This window comes from Jaculus jaculus, chromosome 8 (assembly GCF_020740685.1).
Source record: "Jaculus jaculus isolate mJacJac1 chromosome 8, mJacJac1.mat.Y.cur, whole genome shotgun sequence".
Classification (NCBI taxonomy): domain Eukaryota; kingdom Metazoa; phylum Chordata; class Mammalia; order Rodentia; family Dipodidae; genus Jaculus; species Jaculus jaculus.
In genome coordinates this window covers 3699832-3714781 of record NC_059109.1, presented here as the reverse complement: position 1 = coordinate 3714781, position 14950 = coordinate 3699832, and the positions used below count along the sequence as shown (strand labels likewise).

At 45.1% G+C, this 14950-nt stretch overlaps 1 protein-coding gene across 1 annotated transcript; it reads right to left on the bottom strand.

The window, feature by feature from the left end:
- Positions 1–2276: 2276 nt before the first annotated feature.
- Snrpc (small nuclear ribonucleoprotein polypeptide C) lies at positions 2277–13789 on the bottom strand. Its single transcript, XM_004649559.2, has 6 exons — positions 13673–13789; positions 13361–13403; positions 9065–9173; positions 7362–7451; positions 5947–6051; positions 2277–2607 (listed from the first exon to the last, which is right to left on the bottom strand). Exons 1-6 carry the CDS (start codon positions 13678–13680, stop codon positions 2483–2485), a joined length of 480 nt encoding a protein of 159 aa, XP_004649616.1. The 5' UTR covers positions 13681–13789; the 3' UTR covers positions 2277–2482.
- Between the last annotated feature and the right edge of the window lie 1161 nt (positions 13790–14950).

The window sequence follows — 14950 nt, the reverse complement described above, 5'->3', positions numbered from 1 at the left end:
CTTTAATCCCAGCACTTGGGAGGCAGAGATAGGAGGATTGCTGAGAATTCAAGGTCATCCTGAGACTACATAGTGAATTCCAGGTCAGCCTCAGCTAGAGTAAGACCCTACCTCAAAAAAAGGGGGGAGGGGGGCTGGAGAGATGACTCTTAGTGGTTAAGTGCTTGACTATGAATCCTGAGGACCCCAGTTCGAGGCTCAATTCGCCGGGACCCATGTTAGCCAGACGCACAAGGGGGTGCACACATCTGGAGTTCGTATGCAGTGTCTGGAGGCCCTGGCACGCCCATTCTCTATCTGCCTCTTCCTCTGTCACTCTCAAATAAAAATAAACAAAACATTTAAAATAATGATAATAATGAGGGCTGGAGAGATGGCATAATGGTTCAGGCACTTGCCTGACAAGCCAAAGGACTCATGTTCTACTCTCCAGGTCCCACGTAAGCCAGGTGCACAAGGTAATATAAGCACGCAAGGTCACACATGCACGCCAGATGGCATACACATCTGGAGTTAGATTACAGTGGCTGGAGGCTCTGGCATGCCAATTCTCTCTCACTGTACCCCACCTCTCACATACGAAAAAAAGGATAGTCTTTTGGGGATGCCTCAATAAATAAATAAACAGAGGGCTGAAGAGGTGGCTTAGCAGTTACAGAACTTGCCTGTGAAGCCTAAGGTCTTAGGTTCAATTCCCCAGTACCAACGTAAGCCAGCTGCAGAACATGGTGCATGCACTGGGAGTTCATTGCACTGGATAGAAGCCCTGGTACAGCCATTTTCTCTCTATGTGCTTCTTTCTCTCTAATAAAATATTTAAAAAATAAACAAATAAATCCCTTCATACCGAAAAAGGCAAGGACAATAGAGATTTCTAACTATTACCATTGTCTGATGAACTATGCTAGCAAGTTCATTACCTGTGAGCCGTCTTCTCAGCCCCGGGTGAGCTATGCTAGATGCTGTATCTAACTGTGCCATGAAAGCTAGCCCTTAATGCTGAAGTATTGTGAGGATAAGAAGTGTCCCTATACTCAGGCGTGGTGGTGTATGCCTTCATCCCAGCACTATCTCCGAGGTAGGAGGATCGCAATGAGTTCAAGGCTACCCTGACACCAGATAGTGAATTCCAGGTGAGCCTGGGCTAGAGGAAACCCTACCTCCACAAACCAAAAACAAAGGAAATGTCTCCAATTGCTGGGCTTGGTGACACAAGCTTTTAATCTCAGCACTTGGGAGGAAGCAATAGGAAGATCACCCTGGGTTCAAGACCAACCTGAGACTATAGGGTAAGTTCCAGGTCAGTTTAGGCTACTGTGAGACCCTACCTTGAAAAACAAAACAAAAAGTCTCAAATTTTAATTAAGATTATATTAAATACATAAGGTCTTCATGAAAAACAATATGCCAGGCAAGACATTAAGACATGCCTATGAGGCAGGGGTGATCAGGCTCTTTCACTGTTCACCCACTGTATCTAGGAGCCTAAGATAGCATCTGTCTGTTTAAGTGGGACAAACGCTGATCATCTGTGGACTTTTTCCATGCAGGATGATGACTCAGTGCACAGATCTCATTTCTCACACTGCCTAGACTAGCTTTCTGACAAACTCCAGGAAGGATGAATGGAAATGTTCAAATAAATAAAAAGACAGAAAGAAAAGGCCAGGTGTGGTAGCTCACGCCTTTAATCTTAGCACCTGGGAAGCTGAAACAGAGGCATCACTGTGAGTTCAAGGCCAGCCTGAGACCAATTCCAGGTCAGCCTGGGGTAAAACAAGACCCTACCTCGAAACACCAAAAAAGGAATAATAATAATTTTTTTTTTGGCCAGGCATAGTAAAACATAACTTTAATCCAAACACTAGGGAGGCTGAGATAGGAGGATTGCTGTGAGTTCAAGGCCAGCTTACAACTACAGAGTGAGATCCAAGTCAGTCTGGGTTACTCTAAGACCCTACTTCAAAAAAATTTTTATTTATTTATTTGTTTGCAAGGATAGACACAAAGGGAGAGAGGAAAGGAGGCTGTCGAGCTTTTGAAGCAGTGTGTTTAACCACTGAACCATCTCTCCAGACCCCTAAAATATTGTTTTCAAAGTCTTGCACAAGAGAACTTTGCTAAGCAAAGTCAGGGGAACAAAGGGATTTAGTCTTAATCTGTAGCTAAGGAAAAGAACCTCACACACAGGATATGCTGAAGACATGAGCTAGGGGAACTCGAATGTGTCCTTTGTAACACACAGGGAACAGACAGGGAGAAAAGGGAACACTTTGTTAACTAAAAGAGCTGACAATTTTATTTTCACATTTCACAATACAAATGATAACTGTACTTTTTTGTCCCTTTCTCCCTCCAAAACTATTCTCTGCTATGAAGGGGAGCAGGTCTTGCTCACCATGCTGCTGGAAAACAGTCAAGCACCACGATCTACACAGAAAAGAAAATAATACAGAGCCGAGATATAAGCCTCCTTCCATCCTTATCTGTCTGGTCGAGTCATTCCAGGCCGAGTGGGCACCATCATGGGGCGAGCAGGAGGTCTCATCATTGGCGGCCCGGGCATCATTGGCATGTGGCCTCCCATAGGTGGCCTCATTCCAGGAGCTGCAAGACAAAACAAAGAAAACAGAGAAAAGAGTGAGAAAACATTTATGAGAGTAGAGAAGGACTTAAATCAAGATTTTAGAAGTACCCACCCTGCAAAATGCTGAAAAACAGGCACACCTGACAGAAGAAATGCAGCAAAATTCACCACATTTTTAAAGGAAAGGTCAGCAGGAACCACGAGGGAGTCATGATCTAATGATAGTAAGGGAGACTATAAATATCCTCTGCAGAAAGAACTCACCAGGGACACAACTTCCCGAATCTGAAACCCACAACTGGTTCAAATGTTACTCAGTGTGGGACTGGAGAGAAGCCACAGCAGTTACAGGGGCTTGCCTACAAACCCTGGGCTTAACTCTCCAGACACTTGTGGCAAGACGTGCACACGCACGTGCACATACATACCTACATACATACATACACATACACACACACGGCAGGCACATGAATTAGTAATCTTAAAAACCAACAATATCAAGCCGGGTATGGTGGTGCACGCCTTTAATCCCAGCACTTGGGAGGCAGAGGTAGGAGGATCTCCATGAGTTCCAGGCCACCCTGAGACTACACAGTAAATTCCAGGTCAGCCTGAGCTAGAGTGAGACCCTACCTTGAAAACCAAAAAAAACAAAAAAAACCAACAATATCAAAAAGCAGTAGGACAGCCGATGTTTTATTCTGGCCTCCCCATACATGTACATGGGACACAAACATCTGTACGTACTATACACACATCACATCACCCTACACACATACAAAATGATACAAAAAATTCCTCACCAGGTGTGGTGACGCAAGCCTTTAATGCCAGCACTCGGGAGGCAGAGGTACAAGGATCGCTGTGAGTTCGAGGCCACCCTAAGACTACATAGTGAATTCTAGGTCACCCTGGGCAAGAGTGAAACTCTACCTCAAAAACAAAACAAAAAAAATCTTCACACACAATGATAAATATAAAATAATACTTATTTGAGTTAATTTCTTTTTCTGTCTTGAGGGAGGAGGTGTTGAGACAAGGTCTTGCTATATCGCCAGTGTGGCCTAAAACCAACAATCCTTCTACTGCAACATTATAAGCATTAGGACTATAGAAGTGTGCCATCATACCCACAAGTTATATTTTTCTTTTTCAGATTCTCGAGGTAGGATCTTGCTCTAGCCCAGGAGGACCTGGAATTCACTATGTAGTCTCAGAGTGGCCTCAAACTCATGGCAAGCCTAACTCTGCCTCCTGAGTGTCAGGATTAAAGACATGCACCACCACACCCAATGGATTTTTTGTTTTGTTTTGTGTTTTGTTTTTTGTTTTCCGAGATAGGGTCTCACTCTAGCTCAGGCTGACCTGGAATTCACTATGTAGTCTCAGGATGGCTTCAAACTCATGGTGATTGATCCTCCTACTCTGCCAACTGAGTGCTGGGATTTGAACATGTGCCACCATCCCAGCGGATTATTTATTTTTAACTAAAGGTTTGTAGCATAAGCAGTTCAGGAGAAAACTATGCTCCAAGTTGAATATGTAGCTAGATGTGGTAGTACAGACCTGTAATCCCAGTACTGAGGCAGAGACAGATGTTTAGTCCAAGGCCAGTCTTAGCTAAAAAAGTGAAAGTCTCTCAAAAAATAATCTCCAAGCCGGGCATGGTGGCGCATGCCTTTAGTCCCAGCACTCGGGAGGTAGAGGTAGGAGGACTGCCATGAGTTCAAGGCCACCCTGAGACTATATAGGGAATTCCAGGTCAGCCTGGGCCACAGTGAGACCCTACCTTAAAAAAACAAAATTAATAAATAAATAACCTCCAACAAAGGAGAGAATATGGTCAATATAGCTTTACCACACACAAAAAACATACATTCACGCAAAGATACAAACAAACATTACAGAACTTTGTGAAGCTCAATTTCAACAGGAACACAGAGTAACACTGTACTTCTCAATTTCACGCATAGATTCACATTTAACATAATGTATATTAAAACATTTTAAGGGGGCTGGAGAGATGGCTTAGCGGTTAAGCGCTTGCCTGTGAAGCCTAAGGACCCCAGTTCGAGGCTCGGTTCCCCAGGTCCCACGTTAGCCAGATGCACAAGGAGGTGCACGCGTCTGGAGTTCGTTTGCAGAAGCTGGAAACCCTGGCACGCCCATTCTCTCTCTCCCTCTATCTGTCTTTCTCTCTGTGTCTGTCGCTCTCAAATAAATAAATAAATAATTAAAAAAATATTTTATGGGGAACTGTTATAACTGACATACCCTCCTGAAAAAAAAGAGGGAGGCCAAGGAGGTCAAGTCTGGGAGAGTCAAAACCGAAAAGGTCACAAGGCTGCAGGAGGAGCAAGCAACTGCTGAGGGCCCATTCAGACCCGTGTTTTGTGAGCTGTCCTCTGAGAACAACAACCGCTGCCAGCTTTTGTTGGAAGATGCTGGGACCTCAGGAGACTAGAGACTAGGCCTGCTGACATCCCCCCCAGAATAAAGCATGACAGGAAGGTCCTTAGGCCCTCACTTGAGATCTCAGGTGTTCCCTGTGCCACCTAGCTGTATGCAATGATGCACAAGGCCACATGTCCTCAGGAGGAGATGAAGCATATAGAGAATAGAAGATCAAGGGACAGCCAGCTGTGGTGGCACACACCTTTAATCCCAGTCCTCAGAAGGCAGAGGCAGGAGGATTGCTGTGAATTCAAGGCCACACTGAGACTACATAGCTAATTCCAGGCAAGCCTGGACCAGAGTGAGACCCTACCTCGAAAAAAAAAAAAAAAATTTCAACTTCGGGCTGGAGATGGCTTAGTGGTTAAGGCACTTCCTGCAAAACCTAAGGACGCAGGTTCAACTCACCAGAACCCACATAATCCAGACGCACATGGTGGTGCAATCATGTCTTGAGTTCGTTTGCAGGGGCTAGAGACCCTAGAACTCCTATTCTCTCTCTCTGTCTGTCTCTCTCATGCACATTAATAAATACTTTAAAAATGTTAAAAAAAAAAATTCAATTTAGCCAAGCGTAGTGGTGCATGCCTTTAATCCTAGCACTCAGGAGGCAGAGGATGGCCATGAGTTTGAGAACACCCTAAGACTACAGAGTGAGTTCCAGATTAGTCTGGACCAGAGTGAAACCCAACCTCAAAAAAAAAAAAAACATACATAATGCAGGGCCGGGCATGTTGGCATATGCCTTGAATCCCAGCACTGGGCAGGCCGAGGTAGGAGGATCAATGAGTTCCAGGACAGCCTGAGACTACATAATGAATTCCAGGTCAGCCTGGGTTAGAGCAAGAACCTACCTTGAAGAAAAGAATGGAGCAAACTATAAAAGGAAAGACATTCCCACTTACCGGGACCCACGGGCATCATTCCAGGAGGAGGAGGACCCATCATTGGCATCATAGGAGGGCCTCCCATGTGGGGTGCTGGCATCATTCCAGGTCGAGGAGGACCCGCTAAAATAGACAATGGAGCCTGTGGTTAAAGTGTGCTTACACACTGACTTCTCTTCTTAATGTAACCAACAAGGTCTCCTGACCTGTTTCAAATTCTAAAACAATAGACCTCTTGTAGTTTCTTTTTGTAACAGTAGTAACAAAAACAAAATCACACCATATAACTTTACTTTGCAACTAAAAAGCAATAACAAGCAGGACTAGGCACAAGCATAACATGAAGTTAGGTTCCCCAGGTTTAAAAACAATTCTGGGCTGGGGGTGCAGCTGAGGGAATGTGCTTAGCATGCTTAAGGCCCTGGGAGCAATACCCAGGATTGGACCCCTAGTAAAAAAATAAGCTAGGGACTGGAGAGAGAGCTCACTGGTTAAGGCACTTGCCTGCAAAGCCTAATAACCTGGGTTCAATGTCCCGGGACCCACGTAAAGCAGGATGCACAAGGTACAGCATGCATCTGGAGTTTGTTTGCAGTGGCTAGAGGCCTGAGAGCACCCATTCTCTCTCTTTCCTTGCAAACAAATAAATAATGTGTGTGTGTGTGTGTACACATATTCCAAAACATTTATTTTTGTGTGTTTCTATTTTTTTTTTTAGATACACAGTCACTATGTAACAAGTGTAAGACTGGCCTGAGCTACAAAGAGACTGTTGGCTAGAGAGATCCTACCTTGAAAAGCCAAATAGGAAAAAAAAGTTTAATTTTTTTTTAATTAAAAAAAAAAAAAAAGTCCAGCTCCTGCCTTTAATCCCAGAATGGAATCAGCAGCAGAAAGGTAGGGGAGCTGGGCATGGTGGCACATGCCTTTAATTCCAGCATAGGGAGACATAGGTAGGAGGATCACTGTGAGTTTGAGGCCATCTGAGACTACATAGTGAATTCCAGGTCAGCCTAGGCTAGAGGAAGACCCTACCTTGGGGGAAAAAAAAAAAAAAGGTAGGAAAATAGCCATGCGTTTGAAGGCCAGCCTGTGACTACATAGTGAATTCTAGGTCACCCTGGGATATAGTGAGACCTTACTTTGAAAAAAAAAAATTAATTAATTGAAAGAATGAAAGAAAAAAGGATGTGTCGTGGTTCACACCTTTAATCCCAACACTGGAGAGGCAGAAGTAGGAGGATCTTTGTGAGTTCTAGTGCCAGGCCAGCCTGAGACAAAAGTGAGACCTTACCTAGGAAAAAAAAAAAAGAAGAAAAAGAAATTATGCCACCACAATTTTCTATTAGTATTAAATATCTATGCATTTGGAAACCAATTACTAGATAACTGAAGGCCCAGTTTCTCCCCTTCCCACAAAAACTTCAACTTACGGAGACTGGGAGGAGGTGGGATCATGGCCCCTGCAGGAGGCGGGGCAGAGAATGGAGCGGGAGGGATCTTTCCTTGCTGAAATGCAGCCGCTTGAGTGTGGGGGAAAAAAGAACAATGAGAATACAACAGCCAATGTACCAAAGTAACCACTTCTAAAATATACTTCACTCTAAAGTTACTATGTTGTGGTCCCACAGTTCTAGAATCATTGAGGTACTCACTCCTTAGAATTGCAACTGATTTACTAATTCAGAGTATTTTTATAGCTTTCCTAAAATTTACCCATTAACAGCTGTTTTTACGTTTCCATGGCTAAGACAACTATGGGGACAAGCATGGCTGTGCGTGCCTGTAGTCCAGTACTCAAGAAGCTGAGCCAGGACTTCAGCTCAGGTGTTTCAGATCAGCTCCGGCAACATACTGAAATTTGTCTCTAATTAAAAGAGGGGCTCAGTAAAAATAAAATAAATAAATAAAAATTAAAAAAATTTAAGCCAGGCATGGTGGCACACGCCTTTAATCCCAGCACTCGAGAGGTAGAGGTAGGAGGATCGCCTTGAGTTCAAAGCCACCCTGAGACTACCTAGTGAATTCCAGGTCAGCCTGGGCTAGAGTGAGACCCCACCTTGAAAAACCAAATATAAATAAATTAAAATTTAAATTTAAAAAAAAGTGATGAATGTGCCTGGCATATGTTTGTAATGGCAAGAGGCCCTGGCATGCCCCCTCCCACACACAAACACTTAAGTCTACAAAAACAAAAGGCCTGTTGTTTTAAATTTTTCCTGCAAACTACATGGTGTATAAGTAAAAAGAAAAAGAAAATCATCTATATTTGCCTTTGAAAGTGTCAAATATTCAAGTAGCTTAAGACTGAGATTCTAGCATTTGAGAGGTAGAAGCTGAAAGATCTGCAGCTCAAGGCTGGCTTGGGCAAGGTCTGGTCTCAACCAACCACATTACAAAGTCAGTATCTGCCAGCCACCTGTGAGTGTAATCAATTTTTAGGAAGAGCCATTCTCAAGGCCTTGGTTCAGTGATCCACCTAGCCAGAACACAAAATATACCTAATTACCAAAAAAGAAATAGCAGGTACAAAAGGAGTCCAAAACACATCAAGAGTATTTCTTTTCACATCAGTTAAATAGCTGTGTTTTGGGTTTTTTTTTGTGGGTTTTTTTGTGGCTTTTCGAGGTAGGGTCTCACTTTGGCCCAGGCTGACCTGGGACTCAATATGTAGTCTCAATGTGGCCTCACACTCACGGTGATTCTCCTACCTCTGCCTCCTGAGAGCTGGGATTAAAGGCGTGAGCCACCACACCCGGCCTGTAACTAGTTTTGTCAGGACTACAAAGTGTAGTCTCTCCAAGTGGTTGGTGAAAACACAAACCCACTCCCTACTTTTCCAAGCATAATGGAAGACTTCTAAAAATTTTGAGTAACTATAAAGGTGAATTCACATGAATGTGCTACAAAATCTTGTTGCCTTCAACAGAAAAATACTAGGAAGTCCATTCTTCTCTACTCCACCCCCTGATCTAACCTGCACCTGATTGTTCTGAATGTGTCCCTATAATCCTGGGAAACCAGTGACCTTCGGCTTCTTTCATTCAGCATGAGCAAACGCCCCATTTATCATTCAGAATGAGTAGCTTCTGTGAAAAAACCCATTCTGTTCCATCCGAACAAGACAGACACGTACTTGTCTTGTCAATCAGGCTCTGCGCCTGCTCTTCCATCCATTTCTGGTAGTAGTCTTTGACATTCTCTTTGTGTTTTCTGCCACTGCAGTGTGTCTTTCTCACAGACGGCTGTAAAACAAAAAAAGGGCATATCAGACACAAAAACAAAGGTCCACAGCCAGAGTGTATAAAGCTTCACCCTATGTCTGTAACCTGGCTAAAACACTCGGCTATCTCTTACAGAGGAGGACCTACAGTACACTCTTCGCTGTATCTGTCATCTAGACCAGGGCTCAGTAAACTATGGCCCTTGGGGCCACCACCTGTTATTCAGAACAAATACAGACCTTATTTCCTTTGCACAGTCCCAGCAGAACTACGGATGGAGCTCAGAGCCTCTGCATGGAAGGCATACGTTTTACCACTGGACCACACTCTCAGCCCCAACAGACACATTAATTCCTTTTTTTTTTTTAATTTTGCAAGGTAGGGACTCACTCTAGCGCAGGCTGGCCTTGGAACTCAGAGCAATCCTCCCACCTCAACCTCTCAAGTGCTGGGATTAAAGGTCTATGCCACCATAACCAGCTTAATTCACCTCCCATCCCCCCCCCAAGGCAGGGTTTTGATGTAGCTCAGGCTCACCTGGAGTTCACTATGTTGTCTCAGGGTGGCCTCGAACTCACGGCAATCTTCCTAACCTCTGCCTCCCCAGTGCTGGAATTAAATGCATGTGCCACCAAGCCTAGCCTTCTTTAACCTTTTCTGTTTTTTGGGGTTTTTTTTGTTTGTTTTTGTTTTTTTGGTTTTTTGAGGTAGGGTCTCACTCTAGCCCAGGCTGACCTGGAATTCACTATGTAGTCTCAGGGTGGCCTCGAACTCACGGTGATCCTCCTACCTCTGCCTCCCAAGTGCTGGGATTAAAGGCATGTGCCACCACGCCCAGCTGTTTTGTTGTTTTTGTTTTCTCAAGGCAGGGTCTCGCTCTAGCCCAGGCTGACCTGTAATTCACTATGTAGTCTCAAGGTAGCCTCAAACTCACGGCAATTCTCCTATCTCTGCCTCCCAAGTGCTGGAAATCCCAACGTATGCAAGGCATCCCCAGCCAAACAGATACAAGTGTTCAGTAGTATGCGGGAAAAGACATCTACACATGAAGACTTGGGTAACTCTGTGAGCCAATCTTTTCCATATGGCCAACGCATACTCCAAAGTCACACACTGTAAAAGATCCACTCAAATTTGGTTTTGTTTGTGACACAATCCTTCCCCAGGTCACCCAAGCAGCCCTTGAGCTAATGATCTTCTGACTTCAGCCTCCTGAGCACTAGGAATGTGCTACCACATCAGTGAATTCTAATATTTTTCAATTATTTTTATTTTGAGAGAGAATGGGCACACCAGGACCTTCAGCCTGCTATGAACAAACTCCACACACGTGTGTCCCCTTGTGTGCATATGCAGCATTGTGTGCTTGTGTCACTGTATGTCTGGCTACGTGGGGCCTGGAGAGATCTGAACATGAGTTCTTAGGCTCCACAGGCAAGTGCTTAACTGCTAAGCCACCTCTCCAGTCTCACATCAGTGAATCCTAATTCAATAGTATGGAAGTCTTAATCCAGGCATGGTGGCACACACCTATAATCTCAGCATTCAGGAGGCTGAGATAGAAAAATCAACATGTGCATGAGGCCAGCCTAACAGCCCAGGTTCTATTCCCAAGTATCCACGTAAAACCAAATGCACAGAGCAGTGCATGCATCTGAAGTTCATTTGTAGTGGCTGGAGGCTCTGACACACCCATTCCCTCTGTCACTTCTTTCTATCTCTCTCCCTCTCTCTCCCCCCCCCTCTTTGTATCTCTCTCTCTTTGTATCTCTCTATCTTTCTGCTTGCAAACAAATAATGGGGACTGGGGAGATTTGAAGGCCCTTGCTTGCAGGCTTGGGTTCAGCTCCCCAGTGGCCACATAAATCGAGATGCACAAAGTGGCCCATGTACAAGAAGTTCCTTTGCAGCAACAAGATGCCCTGGGACACCCATATGCACTGCTTCTCTCTAAATAAATAAATAGTAAATTCAGAACCAAAGAAAGAGGAGGAAAAGGGAGGAAGAAGCGAAGGGAGAAAGATCTGATTTAGTTTTAGAGTACACAATACAACAGGCCATATGTGAGTTCTGGTCCCAAAAAGCATCAAAACAATATCTACAACTAGGGCTGGAAAAATGGTGCAGTGTTTAAAATAGTTGCTTGCAAAGCTAAAGGCCAGGGTTAGATTGCCCAGATGCACAGAGTGGTGTATGCAACTGGAATTCCTTTACAGCAGCAGGAGGCCCCAGCTTGTATTCTCTTGCTACCCTGCACTCTCTCGGTCTCTGCTTGAAATTCATAAAAATATGTTTAAGAAAATATCTAAAATCAGGGCTGGAGAGATGAATTAGCAGTCAAGGGTACTTGCCTGCAAAGCCTACGGACCCAGGTTTGATTCCCTAGTACCCATGTAAGCCAGATGCACAAGGTGGTGCATGCATTTGGAGTTCATTTGCAGTGTCTAGAGGCCTTGCCTCCCTCCCTCCTCCCCCACCTCACTAGCAAATAAGTAAAAATATCTTTTTAAAAATTTTTTAATTTTTTTTTAATTTATTTATTTGAGAGCAACAGACACAGAAAGACAGATAGAGGGAGAGAGAGAGAATGGGCGTGCCAGGGCTTCCAGCCTCTGCAAACGAACTCCAGACGCGTGCGCCCCCTTGTGCATCTGGCTAACGTGGGACCTGGGGAACTGAGCCTCGAACCGGGGTCCTTAGGCTTCACAGGCAAGCGCTTAACCGCTAAGCCATCTCTCCAGCCCATCTTTTTAAAAATATTTTATTGTTACTTATTTGACAGAGACAGAGGGAGGGAGGGAAAGAAAGAAGGGAGGACACACCAGGAACTCCAGCCACTGCAGCCGAACTCCAGATGCATGTGACCCCTTGTGTATCTGGCTAACATGGGTCCTGGGGAATCAAAAGTGGGTCCTTTGGCTTTGCAGGCAAATACCTTAACCGCTAAGCCATCCCTCCAGCCCTAAAAATATCTTTAAAAAATGAATTAAGCCAGACAAGGTGGCAGAGGTAGGAGGACTGCCATGAGTTTAAGGCTACCCTGAGATTCACTCATAAATGTGTAAACATTTAAGTAGATTGAAAAAAACTTGTGTGTAATCAGCCGGACACACGTCTTTAATCCCAGTACTCAGGAGGAAGAGGGAGGATCGTCATGATTTCAAGGCCACCCTAAGACAGTGAATTTCAGGTCAGCCTGGGATAAAGACCCTACCTCAATAAGCCAAAAAAGAAAAATACCAACCTCAGGATTATCAGTAACATTAAATGACTTAAGTAAAACACTGAAAACACAATCTGACAGAATGAATCCTTCAATATTATTAAGCAATTTCAATTAAATCAATATACTGGGGTTGGAGAGGTGGCTTCATGGATTTCCCTGCAAAGCCGAAGACCTTGGTTCAATTCCCCAGGACCCACGTAAGCCAGGTGCACAAGGTGGCTCGTGTGTCTAGAGTTCGTTTGCAGTGGCTGCAGGCCCATTCTCTCCCTCTCCCTCTGTGTGTGTGTGTGTGTGTGTGTGTGTGTGTGTGTGTCTCGCGCACACGCGCATGTCTGTCTCTTTGCCTCACTCAAATAAATAAAATAAAATACTCTCGTAAGCTGGACATGGAGGACAAGACTTTAATCTCAGCACTGGGGAGACTGAGGTAGGAGGATTACTCTTCAAGGCCAGCCTGGAACTAGAGTGGCTTCCAGGTCAGCCTGGGCTAAGACCCTACCTCGAAAACAAAACAAAACAAAAAAATGTGTAACTTGATACAATCCGATACAGAGCTGTAAGAGCAGTCTCCACGGTGTGGTTTATTGTTGTTGTTTGTTAAACATGGAACCCTACTTCTCTAGTCTCAGCTCCCCAAGTGCTGGTATTGCAGGCACACACCACGCCTGAATTAGCGGTTTGTCTTGTTTTTTACAGACTTGGGAGTTTTTGCTCTAGTAAAAATTTTTCTTCTTCAAATTGGTTAAAACGTTACCGTAATTCATTCTCCAGTTAAAGAACTGACAGCGCAAATATCTTCAAATTATTACGACAATGATGGAAAAGACGGAAAAATACCCTTTCCCAACTATTTTCTGCAAACAGTAGACACGAAATCTCAGCAACCCTTAAACGCGCAGGCGGCAAAGCCCATCAGGCCTGCACCACACGTGAAGGCGTAACCGCGCGGAAGGCTTTCGGGAACGGAAGATCGGCCACTTACAGAGTCATGGGTGAGGTATGTGTCGCAGTAGTCACAGTAAAACCTGGGCGGACGGAGGAGACAAAGGGGGGTCAGCCGCGGTAAACGCCCATTCCAGACAAAAAACCGAAGGCGTCCCCGCGTTCCGACACAACCCAGGCTTTAACTTCCCGCCGCCCGGGCGGCGCGCGCCCCGACCCCCGAGCTCGCCCGCCCCACACGCTCGCCTCTCCCTCGAGGCCTCCAGAACCCTCCGGAGCCGGGACCCGACTCCAGGGGGCCACCCCGTCACACCTCGGGGACCCCCGTCACACCTCGGGGACCCCCACTCACTTGGGCATGTTGCTCTGCAGGACGTTGGCTACCCGCGTCCGCGACACCGGAAATGACGCACGCACCCAGCGGCGGCGCGGCGCGTGACGAGCGCAGCGCGACAGCTTCCGCTCTAGCCTCTGCCCTTCGCCCGGTGTAGGGTGGGAACGGGTGACTATGGGTCCCCACGAGGTTCAATCCGCGCTCACCTACATTTTTTTTTTTCCCCTGGTGTTGAGGGTCAACGCCACTATGCCACGAGTGCTACCCAAGAACTATGCGAAGTGAACCACAACCCTAGTCTGCCCGACTCTTGATTCTTTTTTTTTAAACTTTATTTTATTTATTGGAGAGAGAGAGAAAGAGAAAAATAATAGATACATAGATGCATAGGTAGATGATAGATCTGATAGATACATAGATAGATGATAGATAGATAGATAGATAGATAGATAGATAGATAGATAGATAGATAGATGATAGATAGATAGATAGATAGATAGATAGATAGATAGATAGATAGATAGATAATAGATAGATAGATAGATGGTAGATAGTGCCAGAGTGGGCGCACCAGGGCCTCCAGCCCGTGAAAACTACAGACACATGCAACACCTTATGCCTCTGGCTTACGTGGGTCCTGGGGAGTGGAATCTGAGTCCTTTGGCTTTACAGGCAAGTGCCTTAACCACTAAGCTATCTCTCCGACTCTTGATTCTTCATACATTTTCCCCCCGTTTGGATTTTCAAGGTTGGGTCTCCCTCTAGCCCAGGCTGACCTGGAATTCACTATGTAGTTTCGGTGGCCTCGAACTCACAGCAGTCCTCTACCTCTGCTTCCTGAGTGCTGGGAGTACAGGAGTGTGCCACCACACCTGACTTGTTCATACCCTTCAGAACCGCGTTATTCACTTTTTTCACAAACATTTAATAGAACCCCTGCTCTATCAGGGGCACTCTTGTAAAGGCTCACAAAGCAGCACTGGGGGGGGGGAAATACACAGACGTCCTTGATTAGAAGTTTAAAAAAAAAAAACACTTGGTATACTGAGAAAATGAAGCAAGGAAACAGTAGAGCTCATCTTTAAAGAAGACAGAGAAAACAGTGAGAAGACAGCTGAAGAATAAATTTCTTAAACAATAAAGCCAAGTACTGTATGCTTTGGACAATACGTATTTTATTCTATTTATCTGTGAGAAAGAGAAAGACAGGGGATGGGCTCTCCAGGGCCTCTTGCCACTGCAGAGAACTCCAGAGGCATGCACTGTCTTGTGCATCTGGCTTACATGGGTCCTGAG